Raw genomic sequence first — 24,370 nt, forward strand, 5'->3', positions numbered from 1 at the left:
TAAACTTTTTATATATTGGTGAAATAGTGAAATACCGATTTGAAGGAGACGTTGAAATGATTATTAACGGGAGTATCTTCGATCCAAATAAAAAGTTAAATGTTCTCTTCTTTGGAGATAAAATAGTTTGCAAACCCACAACGAAGACCACTTTACTCAAGAAACCATTTATGGTAGAACTGCTCATTGAAATATCCAGAAAATGAGCGATATTAAAAGGTCCGTCGTAAACGAGTTGCACGCGTCCGCGAGGAAAAAGTATAAACGCAGACGTGTTATTATAAAAGGTTTAACGGACTTATTTCAAGCTGATTTAGTGGAGATGATACCTTATTCAAAAGCAAATGGTAATTTTAAATATATTCTAACAGTTATTAATGCTTTCTCAAAGTATGGATGGGCTTTACCACTAAAAAACAAAACTGGCAAAGAAGTTACGCGAGCTATGGAAACAATTCTATCGGAAAAGCGGAAAAACATACCGAAGAATCTGCAAACGGATAACGGAAAAGAATTTTACAATGAGGATTTTAAAAAGCTCATGTCACGATATCACATCAATCACTACAGTTCATTTTCCAATTTAAAGAGTTCTATTGTTGAACGGTTTAATAGAACAATAAAAGAAAAAATGTGGAAAGAATTTAGTATGCAAGGTAACTATCGTTGGTTGGAATTGCTTCCCAAATTAATTCTGGATTATAACAACCAAGTTCACAGGACGATAGGAATGAAACCTAGCGAGGTAAATAACAGAAACGCATCGACACTGTTAAAAACTGTATATAATTACATAAAAATTGTCGATCCTTATACCAAAAAATTTAATGTCGGTGATCACGTCAGAGTGAGCAAGCATCGACACGCCTTCACCAAAAACTATACTCCCAATTGGTCTAACGAAGTGTTTACAATACATTCTGTTCGTAATACTTTCCCAACAACATATCTGCTCAAAGATGCATCCAATGAAAAAATTATGGGTGGTTTTTATCGAGAGGAATTACAAAAAGTTAAATATCCTGACGTCTACTTGGTGGAAAAAGTGCTACGGCGAAAAGGAAATCAAGTGTTTGTGAAATGGTTAGGATTAGGTCCGTCTCATAATTCTTGGATCTCAAAAACTAACGTTCTTTAAAACGTATAAAGACCTATTTAAAAGTTTACAAGACTTTATTAACAATCGAACATTACAAATACATTATTATTATTATTCTTTACAATTTTTTATAAATTAAATTAAATTCATTTATTCGCATTCAATCTTTTTATCAACCAATGACCCCACGCCAAAGTATTACATCCGTTCGGTAATATGTATCGTTTATCATCGCACGATGAAAGAGCAATTTTATTCTTTAATTCGGTATACATAGTATGAAATTCTGACTTAAAAATGTACATTTTTTTATGAACCGATCCGCCACATTCAACCACACGTTTATAATCGGTCACGCTTAAATGTTTATCTATAACATATTTCTTTACTCCTTTAGCCTTCTTTACATTATCATTCAACAAGGTGATGCAGTACGCCTTAGCTCCTGTTCCAACAAATGACGTTATGCACCTGTTTGGATATTCATCTTTCATTCTTCCCAACACAGATCGACCGCGAGGTATATTGTGTATATTCTCTAACGGATAATTGGACGTGTCAAAAAATTCAATATTTTCTTTTATATCCTCATATACATTGGGAGTAGTAATTTCTAGGATTAGGGAATCAGTATCGGTGTATAAAAGTGTTATGTTATTTCCATATTTAACTTTTAAGTAATCATAGAAGAAGCTGTACATTACGGTTTTCGAAAGCTCTAATATACTGAAACCCACATACAGCGGTTTGCAATAACGAACTTCCGCGACGTTCAATTGAACGGCTATCAAATTATCGCAAAATATTTTCGAAGATTTAAAATTTGGTTTAGCTATTAGGGCTTCCACGCCCGGTTTCTTATGACGACATTCCCAGTGGGTAACTAGTCTTATATCCACTCGCTTTTCCACATTTTCCATTGTCTTACCGTATACGATGTTATTCATTGCTTTGTAATGATTTTTTTCAAATTCATTCTTAGCTTTCGCACGTTTATCGGAATTGAAATCGATGTAGCTCCGCATCCAGTTGGATTGTTTAAATTCTAATACTCTGTAAATCTTCGTTAGTTTCAATCCGAACTTGATACACTGCTTTAGATTCACGTAATGAATGATGTATTTTGTTTTATTTTCCAAATTTGCTATTAACTTTGCATTTTTTGAACCTGGGGGTACAATCCGTTCTGGACAAAATGGCAAATCGTTGTGTTCATCATGTATTGCTTCCGGATACTCTAAATCTACCTCGAACACGTAACCCTTTTCGGAATCGTCTTCCGTATTGTAAATATCTAACTTTTGAATCTCTTCATCTGATAGCCATCGAAATCCCCCCGTCGGTAATTTTCGTCTCATTGCGTGTCCATACAAATTCGTAGCGTCGAGATACAAAATATAAGATGGGTCTTTGGTTTCATCAAATTCCATCATTAATTTATTGTTAGCCTTCGCACTGCGTTTAGTGCACATACTTAATCCACCGCGAATACCATTTTTAAAGAAGTGTAACATGTCTATGTCCGTTAATAATTCTAATTTTACCCCTGTCATTCGTAATAATGCATCCCAACCGAAGCCCGGCGCTGTGAAGTAATGACATGGATCTAAAGAGTAATACTTCATCGAGATGGTTCGGAAATTCTCAAATACGTCCGCCAAAAGTAAAACGTCAGACGTTAAATAAATGTCGCTATATTCGCCTAAAGTGCGACAGTTAAATAAGTTCCACACCGTTTGTGCACGACAATAATTTTCTTCGGTTATACTATCGTCGCATAAAGTATTGTAAAAACTACTTCGATCTGGCAGAGCGGTAAGATTCAGCTTTTCGAATGAATCCACAAAGGAATACGGAAAAACTCCTTTCTGACGTATAAGTCGAAACTGTTCTTCGTTCCTAAAATATTTTCTGATTTGAACGCATTGGTTGTCTTCCAAAAATGAACCCAACTTCTCTAGCGATAAAGCCATAAACCTAAATGAATCCACAAATCTCAATTTCATATGAACCCGCCTTAGCTTTCCCTTGCTGTCAATGTTTTCTCCTACGATAATTTTTTTCGAAAATGATATATACTTTTCTTTATTCTGTGCTATAACGTCCACGTCTTCTTCTTTTAATGCCATATCTTTCACAAACATATGACAATCGTAGTTCGAAAGATTGTGAAAGAATATCGGTATGAACTTTGGTAATTGATAATTGATGTTACATACAGCATGTGCGGGTCCTCTATACAACCCAGTTAGGTGATCATGATCGCACACTTTATTACCTTCTTTTATTTTGTGCGAACAAATGTGACAGATATCCTGCATCTCATGTATTAATCTATCAATAGGTGGTAATGGGAGCATTTCTTTTGGTTGGCTTAAATAATTTTTGTATATATTCAGAACGTCATGTTCCAACTTGCTCATGAAAATTTGAGCAGCATTACATCCGCGATATATTTCAAACTTCGACAATGATTCGTCATATGAACATTTTATATAATATGCAAATGCATAAGGTTCGTGTTTGAAACATTTGACGGAGTATGAATTATCATCGTTAAGTTCTGTTGCTTCCGCATCGGTGATCGGTTTCTGTAATGCTTCAAAATCTGCATACACCACGAACGGTATTTTTAATTGTCGTTCAAAATTTTCGAACTGTAGTATATTTTCCTTTTCTTCATTTCCATATTTATTTATTTTCAAATTTGTTGTTGGTAAAATTGCCCTTACCTTGCTGCAATCGTCACTTTGATGACGGATAAGTTTATTTTCTGACGTAAAGAATACCAAGCATCCGTCGCAAATATACTTTTCATGACCATTCTGCGATGCTTGCGATGATAGTAATCGAGACAGATTTTTTATCCAACAATAGTGACTATTCCCGGAATCATTTGTAACCAATAATAAATTTATATGTCTTTCTTCTTTTTGTCGACATATATACATTGTAATTATGTCATAATTCATAACACCGTCTTTAAAATACTCATTTATTCCATATACATTAATAGATAGTTTGTTCTGCTTTTCAAATACAGGTATATCTCGTAATTTAACTGGAAAAACAATATTTGAATAGTCTAAGCCGCAGTCTAGGTAATTCGGATACGAAGATGTCCTCTGTGGTAAACCGTTCGGTTCATGTAGTGCGGATGTTACAGCCCATGCAAAACATGCATCATCCGCGTTTTGTATATTTATCACAGCACGCTTTGCTTTTATTTGCGATGGTAGATCGATGTAATTAGATGCTCTGATAGGATTATATTTGTTTAAATTTAACTCCATATAGAGAATTTGCATTAAAGTCCATCCTAAATAAAATATTGAAACATTTATTTTTTAATATATAGGTATATTATGTCACATTACGCTTACCTGAATCTCGTTCCTGGAATTCTGACATTTTTGATGAAATTTCATCAATAAATTCCTTATATATTTTATACAGATCCGACGCTAATGATACTACCTTATTTTTCGTATTAAATGATTTTATTTCACAGTCTTCCTTTGATTGTAAAAAATACAAACCAAAACATTCCATATTTAATTTTACATTTCGGTGAATATCGATTGCGCTTTGTATTAGATTTAGTATTTTTTCTCGAATTCTATGAGAAAATTCATCCAAATCCACAAAAAAACCTTCTTCACTTATTCGATAACTGACAATTTTGTCACCGAATGCTCCAGCTATTCTCTCCACTCCGTCATCGATTATAACAAAAGCGTTACGCTTGTGTGCGTTGCTTCGTAAATGTGCAGAGTAACATTGTCTATTTACATAATCATCGCAAGCCTCACATTTTACTGCTTTTGGAATTTGCGGTGCGTCAAGCTTGATTCTCTTGCCAATACAAGATAATCGTTGATGTCTTTTTAAATTGTCAACTCGAGTAAAACTTTTTCCACAATCCTCACACACGACCATTTTACAATTTAATGTTGTACACTTCTACTTGTTATGAAAGAACTACGTCAATACCACATTTCGCAGGCGTTTATAAACCCTCACCGCTCCTGAAACTTATTGGGGAGGAGGAGGATGCATCGAGTGCGTTTGTATACATGTATATTTATAACTCCGTATACCTCTGCATAATAAATTAAAAAATATCTCGCAGGTAGATCATGACTCACTTACTAGTATTAAGTTAATTGACCTCCTCCTCGAACGTATCCCCCCAAAAAATTTGCCGATTCAAGAACCTCCTCGCATATTTTAAAGCTCCGTATACCTTTACACAATAAATTTTAAAAAATATCCCGCAGGTAGATCATGACTCACTTATTTGTATACCTACATGTCCCAAAACCGTATACCTTTGTGTACAATAAGTTAAGAGATATATCGAAAACATTACCAGTTCATTGAGAAGCGTCGAAGGATAAACATAGTAATTGTTTTCATCTAGGTAAACAGGTTACATATAAAGATAAATTTTTAATAACATAACCTAAATAAAGATACATTTTTAATAAAGATACATTTTTAATAAAGATACATTTTTAATAAAGATAAATTTTTAATAATTTCGTCAAAATAACATGACCTTCTCAAGTTAATTGACCTCCTCCTCTCTTCATCGAATCTCCTCCGACCCTCAAAAGAATCGCCGATTCAAGAACCTCCTCTCCTCATCGAACCTCCTCTGACCCCCAAAAAATTTGCCGATTCAAGAACCTCCTCCTAGAACGCAGGTTCGAGGAGGAGGTTCTTGAATCGGCGAATCTATACTACTGTCTACGATATAACCTCTAAAAATACACAGCAAACGCATAGAGCTGGGCGTGGCAAATGGTATGACTTAGTTTGCGGGCACGTTGTCACCACAATGAATGTAGCAGTCCTGTTAGATTCTACTGTCATTGGTTTAAATTATTTAATTACTACTCTTTATTGGTGACCCCGACTAAAGAACTGCAAAAATTGCACTAACAAGAGGAAGGATTACTACATCCTTTAACCCGGACCTCACGTCCAACCACGTTGCCCCAGCCACTCTACACTAGCAAGAGGAAGAGTTAACCTCACCTCCAACCACGTTGCGTCCAACCCCTTCGCTGCTACAGCTACGTTTTGAACGTGCTTTGCCGCCCCTACGATAATACTACTACGTCAGATCTGGACACCGCTGCTTCAACCCACCCCTTCGTTGAATCCTGATCAACCGTACCCTGTTCTGCTCCTTGCTGTGCCAGCTATACTATATTTTTACTATATTTACTATATTTTAAACGAAAAAATTTTAACTTGGACATTATTACCAAATTTACTTTACTGCCTTTTTGAACTTCAAATCCTGCTGCGTGGTTTACGATTATAGAATCACAATTCGTTTTGTCAAGGTTGCAAAACGATAAAACGAAATATCATTTGGTTTTGACTCATTTACCAAACGATGTCGTAACATTAATTTGGGACGTTATTCAAAATCCCCCGGCGGATAATTTATATTTGTCACGCAAACAAGTTTTGATTGACAGACTTTCTTCGAGTGAAGAAAGACGTCTCAAATTCTCAAATGGGTGATCAAAAAAGTTTTATAGATCCATGTTGGCTACTGCCGGCGGTTCACAGGTGGTCAGCAGAGCATTGCTACTGAGGCTTGGCCAAAAGAGAATTCTGAAAGTGATATCAGTTGCTTTGTTATCTTCTGGCAAAAACGATGTTACTGATCTTTTGTCAATTGCGGACAAAATATGGGAAGCTCTACAACTTTCATCCAATCCAATTTATACATCCGAAATTAACGTCTGAAATGACTCTGTTTCGGTTGGTTGTAGATTCGAAAATATTTCACGCAAATTCTGGAAAATGGGTTCCGTCTCTAACGAATGTTGTGACTTTATGAAAAATTCACCAGGTAGTCGGAGAGGTTGGCCGTAAAAAAGTTAGGCAGAGGAACAGCCGAGGTCTTCCTTAAGAGAAGATCGGAGGCCTAAAAGAACGACGGGAAGATCGTCGTACCAGTTGCTCTTGCAACCTCTGGCAATTAAGGCGGTTTTGAGAGTTCGATGGAATCTCTCCAAAATGCCATTACTTTGCGGATGGAAAGAAGATGTGTGGATCTGGTATGTACCTAAAATGTTGTTAAACTTCGAAAATAACGAAGATTCAAACAGTCTACCTTGGTCATGCGTGATGGTATGAGGTATTCCGAACCTAGAAAAAATTTTCACTCTAGTACATGTGGTTACATTTGTTCTCCTAGTCACCGAAACACCCTGTATTAATGATATACAGAATGAATCAGAAAGAATGGGAAATCCGAATACCGGAGACACTAGACACCAAAATATGACGATTTAACCTAATCGTCTCTTATACAAATGTCGGTGGTTTTCGAGGCACAGGGTGTTGAATGTTAAAATCTTATTCGAAAAATTTCTTTATAATTTTGAAGATTTTTGTACTATTAACATAAGATTTGGTAATTTTATGTTTTCGAGCATGAGAAATCCGAATTTGAAACTTGCTTTATAATTGCTCGTAGAGGGCGCTAGATACGCACTGCTCGTTTGATAAATCATGTGATGACTATTTTGTCAGTTTAGGTATGATGAAATAGAACCACAAATCTGAAAGAACTTTCAATTCTACACAAAAAAGGTAGTCTTGCTTAACTTCTCTAAGTCTACTGGTTTCCAAGTTATCTGCTTTTAATAGTTTCAAAGTAAATTTTTCTTAAAGATAACTTTTACATTTTACAATCCTCTTTTGTAAAGAGTTTTGAATGTTAAATAACATTTGATCATTATTTTGAATTGCAGTCGCAGCATCTTGAATTTTTCGCCTCAGTTTTTCGATCGAATTAATTTTCTTTTTGTATACCATTTTTCATTTCTGACCATATTGAAAAATTCAGTGGATTTAAATATTTTGGTGTCTAGAGTGTCTGGTATTCGGATTTCCCATTCTTTCTGACTCATCCTGTGTATAAGTGCTTACATCATAGTGTTTTTCTGCTTTACGCTGATGATTGTAAAATATTCCTCGATTGTAAAGGTTCATTTGATTTCTGATTGTCAAAGGTTACAAAAAGATTTAGACAGATTACAAATTTATAGCTCAAAAAATTTTCTTTCATTAAATTACGACAAATGCAATCAGATAGCGTTCAGCATAAATATATACCCATTGAGTTTCACTTATGAGCTTGGACAGGGACTCGTGAATTTATTGTCAAAAGTGAGGGATCTTGGCATTGTCCTGGATATTTACTATGAATTATTTTTCAACTATAATGTTGCGGAAGATTTCAGAAGATTTGTTAAGCCATGGCCACTACGAATCCCAGATCTGACACTATTAGACTTTTACTTGTGGGGTTATGTATAGCAACATAGTATCATATCAAATTCCAAAGAACAGGTATGAAATTAGAAGAGTTTTCTTTTTATATGGTGACCGGAAAAGTGTACCATGACTTTACGGACACATTCTAGAATAGATTCATTGGGTTTATTGTTTTCGTATATCCAAATTCCAAATAAAGCATCAAATGATTTCATTCCAATAACACTATTAATTGCGTTGTTATATGCCATAGTGGCTGTTCATATTTTTCTTTCTGCTGGTATATTACGGTCATCTTCGAGACACCTCTAGTGTCCAAATAACGTGGAGTGAAATCTTTTCACAGTACCTTGGTTTTTAGGATTTTTTAGGGTACTAAAATGTAACGTGATCTTATACAAAGCATCAAAACTTTTAATAGCTTGTTATTAAATTCAGAAAAACGCAGTAATGAAAGTTGATGAATTTTCGACTCAATTAGAAAACTTAAAACATAGAAGTAATTAAGATAGGGATGTTCTCAACAAGATACAATTTTGATGAACTTCTTGAAAGCCTCCGGCAGAGTTGATATATTTTTTAACATTTCCCCAGCCCTGATTAGCTCATGGTAGCTCTGTGGTTAATATAATCTCTAATTTCTTTTTCTTGCTTTTATAGATAGCAGTTTTTCGCAATTTTTTAACTCAATTTAGGCATACTTTGCGGAAGTCAGCAGTATGGATCGAACACAATAAATGTTACGGACGTCCAGTTTTTTCCATTTTCGACATTGAGCTATTTTCACCTCTCTCATTAGCTGGAGAGCCAATTTACCCGACCCTTACACCTTCACCGTGGTATCGTAGCTTGTAAGAGTCATAACACAAAAAAGTATCTTTGCTTAGATGCTCCGTTCTATTCCGTACTATTTGTGTATTATTTTTTGGTGATGAGCAGTCGATTGCTCTAACATAAATGTATTTTTGGGTATTGTCGTTATATATTGCAGGAAAAAAATAAAGTGCGCAGGTATCTAAAGAGCGGATGGGTGCAAATGGTAGTGTGGTAGATAAACATCTCTAAATTTTTAGACGTGGATTAGGTGGTAAAACCAATGAAAAAAGCATCTTCTTAAAGCAAGTTAAACGTTATGTGGATTCTAGGGATTAATCGACTTTTAACAGATCTGAGTAGGTTAAGCTTGCTTGATACTGAATGAAGAACTGCTGCAGAAGTATATAAGTTAACTTCCACCTCCATCTAGCTTGCAAATAAGTTATTAAGATGGATATGGAAACCCAAGGTATTCCTTTTCCCTTGTTTATTTTGGCTCGCTTTACCTACCCTCAACATCTAATGAATTCTTTTTCACTAAATTAAAACCTATTATAAACGCTATAATTTTGATACATACATATTTGGATTTGTTAACATTTTTCTGTATCCCATGAGGTTGAAACGATTAAATATGCACACATTTTTTGTGTATCTTTCAAGTAAACATGCAATGTAAATATTTATTCCAAACATAGCAGTTTGTACGTATTTACTTGTTTATAAATTCCGCTTGAATTATTTTTTTAATAATTTAAATATTTGAGAAGTGATAAACAAAATTTAACCTTCAAAATCGATGGTAATAATTTTTTCTTATTCTCTTTAATTCTTTAATTTTCTTTCTTGTTATTATGTTTTCAAATATTGTGTTTGTGAGACTTTTTCAATAAAATAACCTTCTTTGATGTTAAAGAATTATATCCAATTTCAATTACAACCCCCAACATTCGATTTAAACTCACGCAAACAACCAATTACGATCGTAATCTATCTGATCGAGCGTCAACAACAAAGTTTCCACCATAATTCGTACCCGTTACGACCTTATCGAACACAAACTCAGTTGTATTTCTTTGTTGACACTGCTAATTTTAAGTAATCCATTTTCGTTGGGCTATTTCTTTCTTTTATTTTTATCTTTGAGACATTGTTATCTTGCGGATTGGATTGAAATGGGTTTTTTTAAAAAAGGATTCTTAACAATAGATTACTTACTCTCCGAATGGAATATTCTTTGCCAATGGAACGGAAGAATAATAGTATTGTTTGTACTCGTCCATCCAGACTTCGGCGGCTCTTCTCGTATTTCTAGCAAAAACGTTACCGCTTCCTCCAGGAAATGTGTAAGGGTGACGTTTTCTAAATACATGACCAACCTATTTAAAACGAAAATTAAGTAATTTCATTTAGGATATTAGGAAAAAACATTAATCTATACGAAGATAGCCCCATTTTTTTCTAGATCCCAATTAGATAGGATTTTACATGTATTTGGGGGCTAACTTCGCGTAGGTAAAAACTTACTCGACTACAAGGAATTATTTCTAAAGAACCACCACATTGCCACACCCTGAAAGAAATTTCCAAATTTTCCCCACCCCAAACATCCATTTTCATATCGTATTTTCCAAGTTTTTCGAAATAATCCTTATTGATTACAAATAAACCGCCCGCAATCATCGGTGTTCGAATCGGCTGTAAAAAGAAACCATAAAATCATAATTGAATGAACAAGTATAACTTGTATAGACCATAACTAACAGCGCAAGAGGTGGTTTTAATTGTTATTCAATCCGTACGTTGCAGTGCTTTGTACGCGGTCAATTAGTTTCGCGTTGTTCCGAACCTCGGTTCTAATTAACTAAATTAACTTTGTTTTACCGAAACTAACCGACCATGTACAAATTCGTTTGATTTGGTTTAAAATAAAGCGTGATTGCTGCTAATAAATCAAATTCAAAGCACTATTAATCGCTATGTTGTAATTGCAGTTTACCTGTGTGGGATCCTTTTGTCTACTTTGACGTTCCATTGGGTTGAGATATTCCCACTTGAACACCAAATTCCAATCAAACCCACCCCTAAGATCTGCAGAGGCTCCTATGTACTGAAACGTGTCCATACTAATTACATCAATAACCGGACAAACCACTCTAGTTGGATCCTGTAATAGGAATTTAAAGAACATCGTTGAATATTTCAAATTTACAAATTAAAAAATAAAAATTTTTTTTGTAATGAGCTTGAAATTGCAGTTTAAACATTAATTATCCGACCTTTTAGAGAGCTTCTCTTTGCGAAGAGTAAATGTAATTAGGGCTGGAGTTTAATTACAAACGACATGGTTTTCTTTTTTGCCATTTTGTTATCTTTTTGTTAGATCGAGTGGAGAAAAGTTAAGGAAAAGGGATGACCAAAAAGCGTTTTTATTACACGCTTCATTAACTCTTTTGGATATCAAGAAGCACTAAAAGAACCTTTGTTGTTCCCGAGGGGGTATCGAACTTCTTTTCTGAGTTGGCAATCAATAAATCTTCAAACTTTGTCACTTTTATGTGCACACCAAAATTATATAGAATTTATAGAAAAAAATTACATTAATAAATTATTTAGGAAAATGTTGTTTTCAGAATATGTAATAAACTGAATAGAAAAAACACTTCTGTCGGAATATACATGCTGAAAAAACCACGTTATAAAACATAGCGACTAATTTAACGTTACTTCGCTACACGTAGTCTTTTTTACTTTTTCTTTTATAAAGTTGGGAAACATAAAAAAAGGGTAAAAAGTTGACACGTGTCATCAATCTCCTTTAAATATCAAGAAGTGTTAAAAAATCTTTTATAGTTTCCGAAAGGACGTCGAACTTCTTTTCTTGGTAAAGAAATCAATACATAACTTTTTGTCAATCTTACGAGATTTACTGGCTCCTCCACCAAAAATGTTGAGTAGCAAAAATTTCTTCAAATTGTGTTATACGAAGAATAAACGAGAATTTAGGGGTAGCGACGTTAACGACGTACTAGAGGAAATGTACTAAAATGGTTAATTTTACATGTTATCGAATTAAAAGTGGTGTTTACCTCACAATTAATCGCTATCTAACTAAGTTGATAATTTTGAGCTCCATTAAAAGCTAAAATTAGCTGAAAATTTATTAGCTAATTAAACTGAAACGACCAGTTTAAAGTTAAATTAAAAATCAATTTTCATAAAATATTTACTCCTGCAATACTCTTGTAACATAATACATCTGATTTTTTCACTTTTGTTGAAACATATTATTTGTTATATTAAACCAATTTTTAGAAAATGAACAACATTGTTTCTAATTAAAATGGAGTAACCAATTTAAGTTTGTATTAAAGAACAAACTTCACATAATAACTATTGATAATTTTGTTATTATTGTAATTTTTACACACTTTTCGTCAAATACGTGCTTATAAAGCATATTTTACCATTTCCTTTTACCACCAAAAATAAAGACTGTGTTTGTTGAGGATCTAGACAACTAACTGTAATTTTTATCAGGTCAACATATAGCCAAGAAAAATGATGGTAGAAGATCTCCTTTAATAGGGTTGCCCAAAAAAATTAAATACATCAGAATGTCCAGAGATGAAGATAAAAGAGTTCCGCAAAACTTAACTGTTGCTGAGTACGATTTTGAAGGTGTACTTAGTACGCATTTTACTTAGAAATGATCATAGCATACAACACTGTATAAAAGACAGAATAAGAGCTGAAAATGTATGTTACTTTGCTCACAAAAAGTTATTCCATTCAAAACTGCTGTCTAGAGAATTAAAACTATTACTAATAATGATAATAAGACCGGTTGTCACATATGGATGCGAAGTCTGGTCATTTATAACAAAAAATGAGAATAGTGTGAAGATATTTAAAAGAAAAATATCACGAAGACTTTTCGGGTCAAAATATGAGAACGGAACGTACTTATGTCGTATTATGGAAGAATTAAACAACTTGAAGGAGAAGACATTGTTAGGTTTTCTAAAAAGGTTTTCTAAAAAGCTCAAAAAATGAGATGTATCCTATCGTAAGAATGGGTGAAACCAAAAAAGTAAAGAAAATTTTTGCGAGCAAACTAGATATTGTACCAAAAAATAGGGGAAGACCTAGAATGAACGAAGAAGCTATCTGAACGAAGAAGAAGAATGAGTTTGCCTCATTTGAAGACCAAGAGAGCGTACACAGGAAAAAATCGTGTCGTGTAAAAATTTTAGAGTAGTTGGTAAAAAGAATTAGAGTAAAAATTGTAATACCACATGGTAAAAACAACTCTAATGTACACTATATTTAATATTAATATAGAGTTCATATATTTTTCACTTAATAGAGTAGTTTTTACAGTTCTCTAAAGGAGAGTTCTTTTTTACTTATGTTAGTGAAGTTATCTAATATATAAAACATTAAATTTTACACTAGACGTGTACTTTTCCTTCGGGTACTTCGTAGGCACCGCACTATTTTGCTCGGGATTACTCGTCGGTACCACGTGATCAATATGTGGTGTGATACAGCTAAAATTTAACGGTCATCTACTAAACGAGTCGGAACTCGATAGCGTCTCGAGACCTGATTTACGCGATATAGAAAGAAAGAACGATTATTTTTATTTTAATTATGTTTGCCAAAATAAAACATTCATGATGTGAAATTAGTGGAACTTCCGGAAGATTTTACATACAAGTTCCTTGTGAAGATTGGTAAAAATGTGCAACTTGGTGCAACTATACATATAGGAAACTTATAGAAGACTCATTAGATGCAGTTTTGAAGGTGGAAACTTTAAAATGAATTAAGGGCCGGTTGTACAATATAGCGATAAACTTCCCGACAGCGTTATCTGGCAGATAAGTTAGTTTGTACTGTATTACAATGTACGGATATTTTTGTCGGTGAGATTATCGGCAGGATAACTTATCCTTTATTCCTTCTTATCCTACTTATCCTTCTATCTGCCGATAAGATACTTATCCGGCAGATATTTATGGTTACCAAGGTTTTTATATAAAAACTTTGTATGATTACTGCATAGGTTAACCTCTAATATTAAACGTTAACCTTATATGTACGATGTGTCAGTGAAAATTTTTTTAAACAATTTATATTGTCAAAATCATAATTCAAACTTCAAAGAAAGACGTTGACGTTACCATTCTACGGCATAAATCACTAGATATGGGGAAAAACTACTACCAACCGACTCTTGTTTCGCCGATAGCAATCCTACCGACAAAAACAGTTTGTACAACAGCGAATATCTTTATCCTCCTGATAAGTTTATCGGGCGGATAGATATCAGGTAGATTTATCGGTATATTGTACAACCGGCCCTAAGTATTATATATATTATGTATGTATATAAACAGAATTTAATTTTTTTTAATTTAAGTTATAACAATATATTACAAGTAAAAATAAAAACAAATATTTTATAATTTTGATTTTTATTACAAACGTAAAACTTCCCTAAAAATACTCCACTTCCTATTAAATATTAACACTAATAAGTTTAAGATACACATTATTTAGTGATATTTTGTCAATTAATAGAGTAAAATAAGAGCGAATTTTTAATAATTTACACTGATTAGATTAGAAATGTATCTAATTAGAGTCACGACAACATCTAGTTAGATTACATATAATACACTGTTATAGAGTTTACACTATTTAATAAACACCATCTTCTCACTATTTAGTGTAAATTTTTAATCTATTCACCTACACTATATAGTGCAAAAAAATAACCCTAAATAAATTGGACCGATCTGAACCATGTTTTAGAGTTGATTTTTACTCTATATTTTTTCCTGTGTAGTTGAACTGGAAGGTCATGGGGATTTGGCTACCAGATTCAAGTACTTGGCTCATCACCTTTGGAGCAAAGAGAGACTGCGTTAGTCACCTTAAAATAATTTGAAAAGGAAATGTAGACGGGTTTGCGAATGTTCCATATTTCCAAAGAAACATAGGCTTTCTTGTTCACAAGACAAGCATTTCTTTTTTGTCACTATACCTGGGGTGGTTTTTTAGGAAATAATGCCCCATTAATGATGCTGGATAGTAGCAGCATCATGGCAACTGCTTATAGCGCTATGCGTAACTACATTTCAAAGTTTCTCAACGCTCTACAAAGTTCATGTTTTCTCTACAGGTGAGTCAGTCGAGCTCGAGATACACAGCGGCAAAACCCAACTCAGCAAAAGTAGTCTAATCAAGAAATTCTACATCGTCATCCAACAAATTTTTTCGTTCACATCATCTCGAGGTTGGCATAATAAAACATTGCGTCAAAATACTGAATGTTGAAAGTAAATGTTTATGCCTTATAGCTTCTACTATTTTACCTTAACTTTAGAGAAAACGAAACAGGTGTATTTAATTGTTCTGACATTCATAACCTATTTCGTCAAAAAGAATTTGTCAATATACGACACAAACGCAGCTGGTCACCTTAACCAACATCAAATGCCATTATGAGGTAAATGATTCAAATGTTAGATATGTCATAACAGAGAACAGATTTCTATGAATGTAAATCAAAACTTATCATATGGAATAAGAAGGGAAAAAGACGGTTTAATAACATGATAGTCATTTTACTACTACATTTAAGATCGTACTCCCTGAGAAAGAACAAAGTTAATAACAAAGTCCTTAACAGAAAAGAGGAGTAATTAATAGGATTCAAAAATAAATGGGGGGAAGAAGTTTGCACAACAAACTATGAAAAGAATAATTAAGGTTTAGAAAATTGACAATGCTCCTACTTCCAAATACATTAACGGTTAAAACATGATTCTCGTAGGCATTGATGTATGTCTGATAAATGTAATCATATTGATGATTCATGCTCTGCATTACCAACAAAACGAAGGAAGGGAACTCTGAAGGTTGAAATTTCTAAGAAATGTTTATTACCAGTTTTAGAATCCATATATTCGCTGTTGAAGTGCAACCTGGTAGAACAGATTACGATTAGGTTTTGAGAACAGCAACGTGAAAAGAAAAATTTTCATCAGAATTAGTTTTAGAACAATTCCTTTGGGTGGAATAATGTGCAAATGCTCATATTTAAAATATGAGTTGATCAGGATCCAGAGAGAAGAAAGGCTATAGAAGTCTATAAAAACTTCTAATGAGATATAGATTTGTACTTTTGATTTACAAAAAGCGCTATTTTTTTCAAAAGTTTCCATCCGTTACATATTAAAAAAAGTTTGTATGTATACAATTATTTGGTATTCACTGCTTACATGATTCCACTAGATACATGTATGCTTGGGGTTAGACAAAAGGTGGCAAAGATCTTTTCATAGGTTTCATAAGATCTTTCATCTTATGTTTCTAAACACTTAAGAGTAAACACACAGGAATTCTAAAACCACGTAAGCAAAGCGGCGCCGCTCTGATCATTTTGTTTGAAGTAAAGGGTTTCCTATTAAGATAGGCAAAAGCGGCAAGGTGGCGTCATTTGTCATTATTAGTTCCACGCTCAATATGAACAACATTCAAGCGAAGACAATGGCACAAAGGAGGGAATTATGTCGGTTAATTAATTAATTGAGTATTGAATTCGGAAGTATAAAGTAGACCAAGTTTATAGAAGATGACAAAATCTTCTTATAAGGTACGGTTTCAATGGGAATGCTTAATCATCAATTAACACGTGTAGTCTAGATTATGCTATTTGGAAAATTTTTTGGAAACTCCCTCACTGTAAAGATCCCTCAATCACCTTGCTTTTAAAATTTTATAAGCATCAGCAACGCCCATTAGCATAATGGAAAAGTATTTCAGAGAGTGACATTATAAATGTAAGAAAAAAAGTTCTTGAAAACTCTTTCAGGAAAGACTGGTGTAGCGACCTATCCTCTACCAAGGATGTTATTATTTCAAATCCTATGGCACGAAACTTGCAACCTCCTTCTAAACCAAGATTCCACCATACCAGACAACGGATACAGGTAGCAATGCGGATCAAGATGTTTTGCCGAAGTCGATAAAATGTGTTCCATCCCACACCTCTCCTCGTCTGACACAATATTAACCATGAAGAACATGCTCATTAGTTCTTTGTAAGTTAATAGCCTTTCCTTAAGTGCTTGGATGATTTAAAAAGATAAGATATTCTAAAGTGTGTAGACGAGGATCTAAAGAGACATGAGTTTAGGGAGATTCTACAACAGGCCCAATACAAACCATATGGCTCTAACAGCCCTAAGTGGCATTAGCGAGTTTTCGTATTATACAGGGTGTTCTGTAAATCCGGAAGTTTAAAAAAAAATCGCTGAAATAGGTAAAGAATAAAACCAAGGGGGACAACTTTTTATGCAAAAATTGACTCACTCACTTCAACCCCCCGCCGCCAGAAACCAACCCCTTAAAAATCTTAAATGGAAAGGGGTGTCAAGTGATACCTCATTTTAAAGGTCTTTTAAGGTACTACACGTTAGTATTTATTTTTTTTAAATTGATCGATTCGTTTTCGAAATTTTTGCGAAAATCTTTGTTTTGTATTTCCCCCTTTAATTAATATTAAAAACTTTAATCGCCTTCTTAAAAGCAAGAATAAGTAATCTTTTATTATTAATTTATAAAATTAAATTACCATGTTCGTTTTTACAACGACCATTAAACCTTTATTATTTCGGAGCAATCGGAAATATTTAAGAAAACTAAACACGTATAATTATGAATTAAACTAAATTTTATTGAAAGTATTTTACATTAAACCTGTATGAAAATTACTTTTGACTCGAATGGCCAAAAAAAGGAAAAAAGAGACGAAATTTTTCTCTTTCTATAAACGAGTTATAGGCAGGCTCACAGTGCGAGAAAAGAATAAAATAAGAGTGCAATTCTAAACATAAGTTTATTTGGTTATTACTTAAACAACTTTCTGTTATCCACTTAACAAAGTTATTTAAATAAAACAGCAATAATGGTTTACAGTTTGCAGGAAAGGATTGAAATTGTATTAATGTATGGATCCCAAAATGAATGTGCTCGACGAACTGCCGCCGTTTTTAATGAAAGGCATCCAGATCATGAAGAAATTCACTCAGACTGGGTCCGTTGCCAAAATAAAACATAATGAGTCGAGAGTTTTGAATGAAACCGCTCAACTGGAAGTGTTGAGTCATTTCGGTATCAACCCCAATACTTCATTGCGTCAGGTATCTCGTGCAACTGGTATATCCTTGGGTTCTGTTCATAAAGTTGTAAAACTTCACAAATTCCATCCTTATAAATTGAAAATACATCAAGAGCTAACTGAAGACGATTTTGACAGGAAAATACAGTTTTGTGAAGAAGTGACCACTATTATTAATAATAACAACGTTTTTGTGAAAAATATCTGCTTTAGTGATGAATGCACTTTTTCTTTAAATGGATTTGTAAATAAACATAACTGCAGATATTGGAGCAATGAAAACCCTCATCTGACTGTAGAAGGGCATACACAATATCCTGAAAAAGATAATGTATGGGCCGGCATTTTGGGAGACCAAGTGATTGGTCCAGTGTTTATCGATGGAAATTTAAACGGCGAAGTGTACTTGGATATGTTAGAAAATACTATCAATCCACTAATTACGGAAGCTCTCGAGAATCAGTTGGATAGAGAAGAAAATGCCTTACTTGATGAGAATGAATTACTTTTTCAACAAGACGGAGCTTCTCCTCACTATGTTCTCCCAGTACGACAGTGGTTAGATAATACGTTTCCAAACAGATGGATAGGACGAAGAGGTCCTATAGAATGGCCAGCCAGATCATCAGATTTGACGCCATTAGACTTTTTTTATGGGGTCATTTAAAGTCTGTTGTATTTACCCCTCAACCTCAAAATTTAGAAGAACTTCGTCAGAGAATTACTGCAGCTTGCCGTGGAATTCAAAGGGAACTTTTTGAAAATGTGCGCCGTAGTTTTGAACAACGGTTGTACCATTGTTTAGCTAATAACAATAACGGACAACACTTTGAACAATTATTAAGTTGATTTGCTCTGCAAAACGTTTTTGTACCTAATTAAATAACTGAAAATAATATAGAACGTTTCAAGCAGTTAAAAGTTGTGTAAGTAATAACCAAATAAACCTAAAAGAAAAGAAAAATGAAACAGAAATCGTTTTTTCTAAATATCTCTGACAGACGCCAGGCAAGCTAGCCAACGCCAACGTAGGTATGTATATCATTGTCAAAATAACCTAAATATCAAAGATTTCGGATTGCTCCGAAATAATAAAGGTTTAACGGTCGTTGTAAAAACGAACATGGTAATTTAATTTTATAAATTAATAATAAAAGATTACTTATTCTTGCTTTTAAGAAGGTGATTAAAGATTTTAATATTAATTAAAGCGGGAAATACAAAACAAAGATTTTCGCAAAAATTTCGAAAACGAATGATCAATTTAAAAAAAATAAATACTACCCCCTTGGTTTTATTCTTTACCTATTTCAGCGATTTTCTTTTTAAACTTCCGGATTTACAGAAATTGAGGTGGAAAGTTTTGAAATGAACACCCTGTATACCTAAGTATAATAACCGCAAAAGTATATTTTCTAAACTATGTAATTAAATGTATGGACATTCGGTTTTTTAGGACAACAAAAATGTTGAATACGATCAGCAGAAATTCCTCACATCGTTGAGACCTGTTTTCATGTTACCAGTAAATGTTAAGGAATTCTGAAATCAAACAGTTACAAAACGAGCATGAAGGATTTGAATAAGATTTGTTTTGTATTTTATTTATTGAATTAAGCAATCTACGTAATGGTAATAATCAACATTGAGACAGTGAAAATTGTCAATAATCTTCTAGTTTTTCTTATTGTCTTATATTCAAATTCTGAAATATATACGACTAAAAGTGTTTCGCTGTTATACCAATTCCTTGATCCGAAAATGTAATAACATCTAATAAAATGGGATAAAGGTATATTAGAAATAATTTAACACTTATTAGATTGTAATCCCCAGATTGTAATCGAGAGGTTTAGGTTTAATTAATTCAATTTGAACGTTTGGTTGCGTATTCATTACGCTCGAAAATCCTGGATTAATTAATTTAATTAGTTCTAAGCATTCGATAATTTTAATAGCCATACTATTTTAAATGTTTACTCAGTATTTAAGTATGTTCATCGAAAATTAAAATTAATGAAATCTAATTATCGATTTTATTTCGTAAATTTACTATTAATATTTACTATTAAAAAATATATGATTTTAAAAAAAGCAACGAAAGGAGTTTCAAGTTTGGACCATCACTCATACTTGTCGGAACGTTTGCGGTTCTAACATGCACTTACGCAAATAGGCGTTTCAAGTGTCATAGGAAGGATTTTCAACGAGAGATTTATGACCGCGGTCTGGTTGTACAAACTCTGAGGACTTCGCGAGGACATGAAATGCAGATCGAGTTTTAGATAAAATTTGATACAAGAAAAATGCAAATTTTTATTAGGACACCTTAAAAAAGTTAATTAAAGATAAGAAAAGAAAATCTAATTTAAGCGTTTTTACTTTTAATCTTAACAGAACGATTTGATTTAAAAAGAAAAACTGAATACAAAAAGAGAATAATTTCTTTTTCCTATCTCCCTTTTATTTCTTTTTACCTCCGCAACTCGTTCCAAAAGAGGCTCCAACCAATTAACATTGCACTCACAATGACTATCCAGAAACGTGAGTACGTCCGCTGTAGCAGCATCCGCTCCCCTTACTCGGGATCTCATCAAACCCTCTCGTTTTTCATTGCGAAGAACCCGAACCTTTTGGATCTTTGCCAATTCCGCACCATCTTCAGCTAGAAACACACACACATTTCAAAAACGTCCAATTAAATAAAACTTAGACACTAAAGCTAAGGAAAAAGAAAAGCTTAAAATATTTGCAAAGTTTTTGAGTGATTGAGAAAACACATCGGTGCTCTAATTGAAATACCGGAAGGAAATAAAAAGAAATAAAGAGGAGTCGGAGGAAATGAAGCGGTCGGGTTGGCTGGTTTAATGAACTGGGATTTGGTGGTTTTAAAGCGGGTCAAGTGTACGCTAGGGAATCTACTTTTTTTCCGGTAACTCTCCGGAAGGAGATTTAATTTAATTCTGGAGAGGATTTTATTACTACTTTTTTTACACTTACGGTTATCGCTGAAATCGTCTACTAAAATAATTTCTTTAATAAGATGTTCTGGACTTCTATTCAAAACACTAAAAAAGTAAAAAAATATGTTAAATATATCGCAACACTATTTTATTGTTCATGGTGAAATCGGACATGTCAAAGCTAGTCTATGGTTGATGAACGGATCTTTTAGGATATGACCAAGGACAGAGGTACAGATTTATTACTATGAAGGTGTAGCAATAAATCTTGGAGTCTTTGTACGTAAGCAAAATTTGAATTGATCCATTACTTTTTGTTTCAAGAAGAAAAGTTGTTCCATTTGTCGTGGAAAAGAAAACGTGATTTATGTACATTGTATTTGTCAGAAATGTCGTAACAGACGCAAATATTACTGATGGCAATATTTAGGTTGGAAGACCTGTAATTAAAATATCTTTCTACTAAAATATCGTTAGCAATATACAATTAGAATGAAAAGAGTTGATATTGTTGATGTTGATACCCGCAATCTATTGAAGAGATATGGCTTGGACATATACAAGACATTTTAAGGAGTTATTTCGTTGTAATATAACACTGCTTGCATTGTGTTGCACGCCAACTTTCTTAGTTCATTATTATCGAATAAGTGTTATTTCAGATCTTGGAGAAAATCCATTAATCTAACACGAGATTAAGCTGCTGCATCCCGAAGCAATGATGCATGTTTAATGATGATGCATTAATACGATACCGGATAGACTTCGTTACGCCAAGACTACTTTAACGACTGAAAATCGACCAATTATATCATAGCAGAAAAAAGATTACACTAGTTCCGAGTTGTGCCATTCGGACTTTACAAGCAACTTTGCAGCAACATTTCAACATCTAATGGACCGAACAAGTAGATATATCTTATAATAGAGAATGTCTCAAATACTAGATAGGGCAAAAGTAAATGAGACACAATTTTTGCAAATGGCATCAAATATTATTGTGCTCTAACATTTATTATATACACAGAGATGTAGTGCAAAATAAGCTATAGAGTGTTACACACCTAAATAATGCGGAATTATTGTTATTGCTTATTTCATCAATCTCTGGTCTCTTGTTTTCACGCAGCGGGAATATCGCCGTCGTTTAATTTTACACGTGTGCGCGAACAAGTGTCTACTTGAGTGGATTCTGATACCAAACTAAGACCATTAAAGTAATGCAGTAAAGAGTATCGTTACAGTTTAAATCGTTCAACAATTGCTGCCTGCTGACTGTCAACTAAGATTAACTTATACCTACGCTGTTAACCTGGTACAAGATCACGATAAATCTTATTTAAAGTCATCATAAGCAACAAAGCCCATTTCTGCTTAAACGGTTATAAGAAAAAGTTGTGTTTATGGGATACAAAGAATCCACAGGAAACATACGAAGAGACCTTGAACCCCTCAAAGTGACTATGATGTAAATTATGTACCAAGTCAATTTGCATTAATCAGTTTGCATTAACCAAGTTAGTTGAAGAAGTGGTTGGCCCCATTTTTTGACAAATGTCTTAGCACTCAATTGATCAACCGAATTTCTGGGTACCCATTTAGTGCTTTTTGTTTCAATATCGTTATTTGGACGATTTGACGTAAATTTAATAGTTTATTTAAAGAGAGTTAGAAAAAAATTTTGACTTTTCGATCGTCAAAGTTAACTATCCGGGATACCTGGGTATCCATATACATATTTTATGTAAATAGGATCAGAAATATCCTATATAAGTCCACTTTTTTTAATCCTGTTTTTTCTTTTTCGGTAATTCGACAAGTGGAAGCCAAAGCAGCTGCGTCCATTATATTGCCAGTCCTAGAGGAAAAGTGTCATACTATATGAATATTTTGCATTCGATCTTCAATCATTGGGAGCTATAATACTTCTCCCAATTGACGCAAAAATATGCTGCGTCCATTAGTTCTTTTTTGCATCATACTATTATTTGCCATATAAATTAGGTAGGCAGCGAGAGATGCAATGTTCAGAATGTAGAATAATGCGAGAGCCCATCTATTTGCTTTTCTGTGTCCAGTGTACTGTGCGTTATTATAAAAAGTTACAATTTCTTGTTTTTTTTTTCTCCAGATGTTGTAACAATCTGAACAAACTGTTATGTAGTCTTGGAATCCGTACAGTGTAGAACGTACTTGACGTAAATTAGATGGTGCCATATCATGGAACATATAAGATTAGTTGTTTTATTCCCACTATCATCAACTTCCATGATAATAGATGTTTTGCAAGTGGTAGAGTCGAAAAACAATTATCCATTGTGATGTTTCGTCCAGATACTTTGTATGAAGCGACCAATTCTTTCACTACTCTTTCACCTTGATTTATTTCCCGACCTGTAGACGATTTTTCGGAATAAATCTATCCTGTAGCGGATAATAGTTCTGATGAAATATATTGTTTCAATTTCATTCAACCTCGATGTGGAAATAATTGTTTATCAATTGACTTTTCTTACCTGCAACGTTTGAAATATCATAGTGGGTACCCTAGTACGTCGATTGGTCAGATAAATTGCAACATTTGATTGATCAATTGACGGTTAACGAGCTACTCAAATTTTTGCTGAATTGTGTCCGACCATTCTTGGTTCCAAGAGGACATAACAACCACTCACACAGTTCGGGAAACCAAAGGGATTTTGGAATACCAATTTCCGGGCCGTGTTTTGATGATTGCAACTGGCTGAACAGATCGACAGACCTAACGGCGTGAGATTTCTTCCTTTGAAATCTCGCATTTACCACAACAAACCACAAATGTTGTAAGTCTTGAAAACCAATCGCCAATTTGGAGCCAATCTTTTTCGAGCAATAATTCAAAATGATTTAAAACGAGCATAAATGTGCATCAACACAGGAGAAGGGTCAATTTATATTATAGATAACAATATGAGAAAGCGACTTGAAAAGCAGAAATAACGAAACATG

The 24,370-nt window shown here is 33.7% G+C and overlaps 2 protein-coding genes across 2 annotated transcripts in view; both read right to left on the bottom strand.

Moving 5' to 3' along the window:
- The window catches only part of LOC111424241 (polypeptide N-acetylgalactosaminyltransferase 2), a 162,657-nt gene that overhangs the window by 25,303 nt on the left and 112,984 nt on the right, over positions 1-24,370 (bottom strand). The window contains exons 4-8 of the mRNA XM_023057725.2: positions 21,420-21,487; positions 20,897-21,084; positions 11,223-11,390; positions 10,751-10,921; positions 10,442-10,602 (exon numbers count right to left, since the gene is read on the bottom strand). Of these exons, the coding sequence (XP_022913493.1) occupies positions 10,442-10,602; positions 10,751-10,921; positions 11,223-11,390; positions 20,897-21,084; positions 21,420-21,487 (756 nt within the window). The remainder of the gene's footprint in view (positions 1-10,441; positions 10,603-10,750; positions 10,922-11,222; positions 11,391-20,896; positions 21,085-21,419; positions 21,488-24,370) is intronic.
- On the bottom strand, positions 1,246-5,594 carry LOC139431768 (uncharacterized). Its single transcript, XM_071199925.1, has 2 exons — positions 4,483-5,594; positions 1,246-4,418 (listed from the first exon to the last, which is right to left on the bottom strand). The coding sequence occupies exons 1-2, from the start codon at positions 5,036-5,038 to the stop codon at positions 1,246-1,248; spliced, it is 3,729 nt and encodes a 1,242-aa protein (XP_071056026.1). The 5' UTR covers positions 5,039-5,594.

Source organism: Onthophagus taurus, chromosome 11 (assembly GCF_036711975.1).
Source record: "Onthophagus taurus isolate NC chromosome 11, IU_Otau_3.0, whole genome shotgun sequence".
In the NCBI taxonomy this organism is placed as follows: domain Eukaryota; kingdom Metazoa; phylum Arthropoda; class Insecta; order Coleoptera; family Scarabaeidae; genus Onthophagus; species Onthophagus taurus.

Bases quoted from the DNA above. Each gene is read 5' to 3' on its own strand.
- LOC139431768 (XM_071199925.1), bottom strand. From the start codon at position 5,038: ATGGTCGTGTGTGAGGATTGTGGAAAAAGTTTTACTCGAGTTGACAAT. The intron at 4,419-4,482 runs GTAAGCGTAATG...TATTTTATTTAG, and splicing joins ATTCCAGGAACGAGATTCAG to GATGGACTTTAATGCAAATT.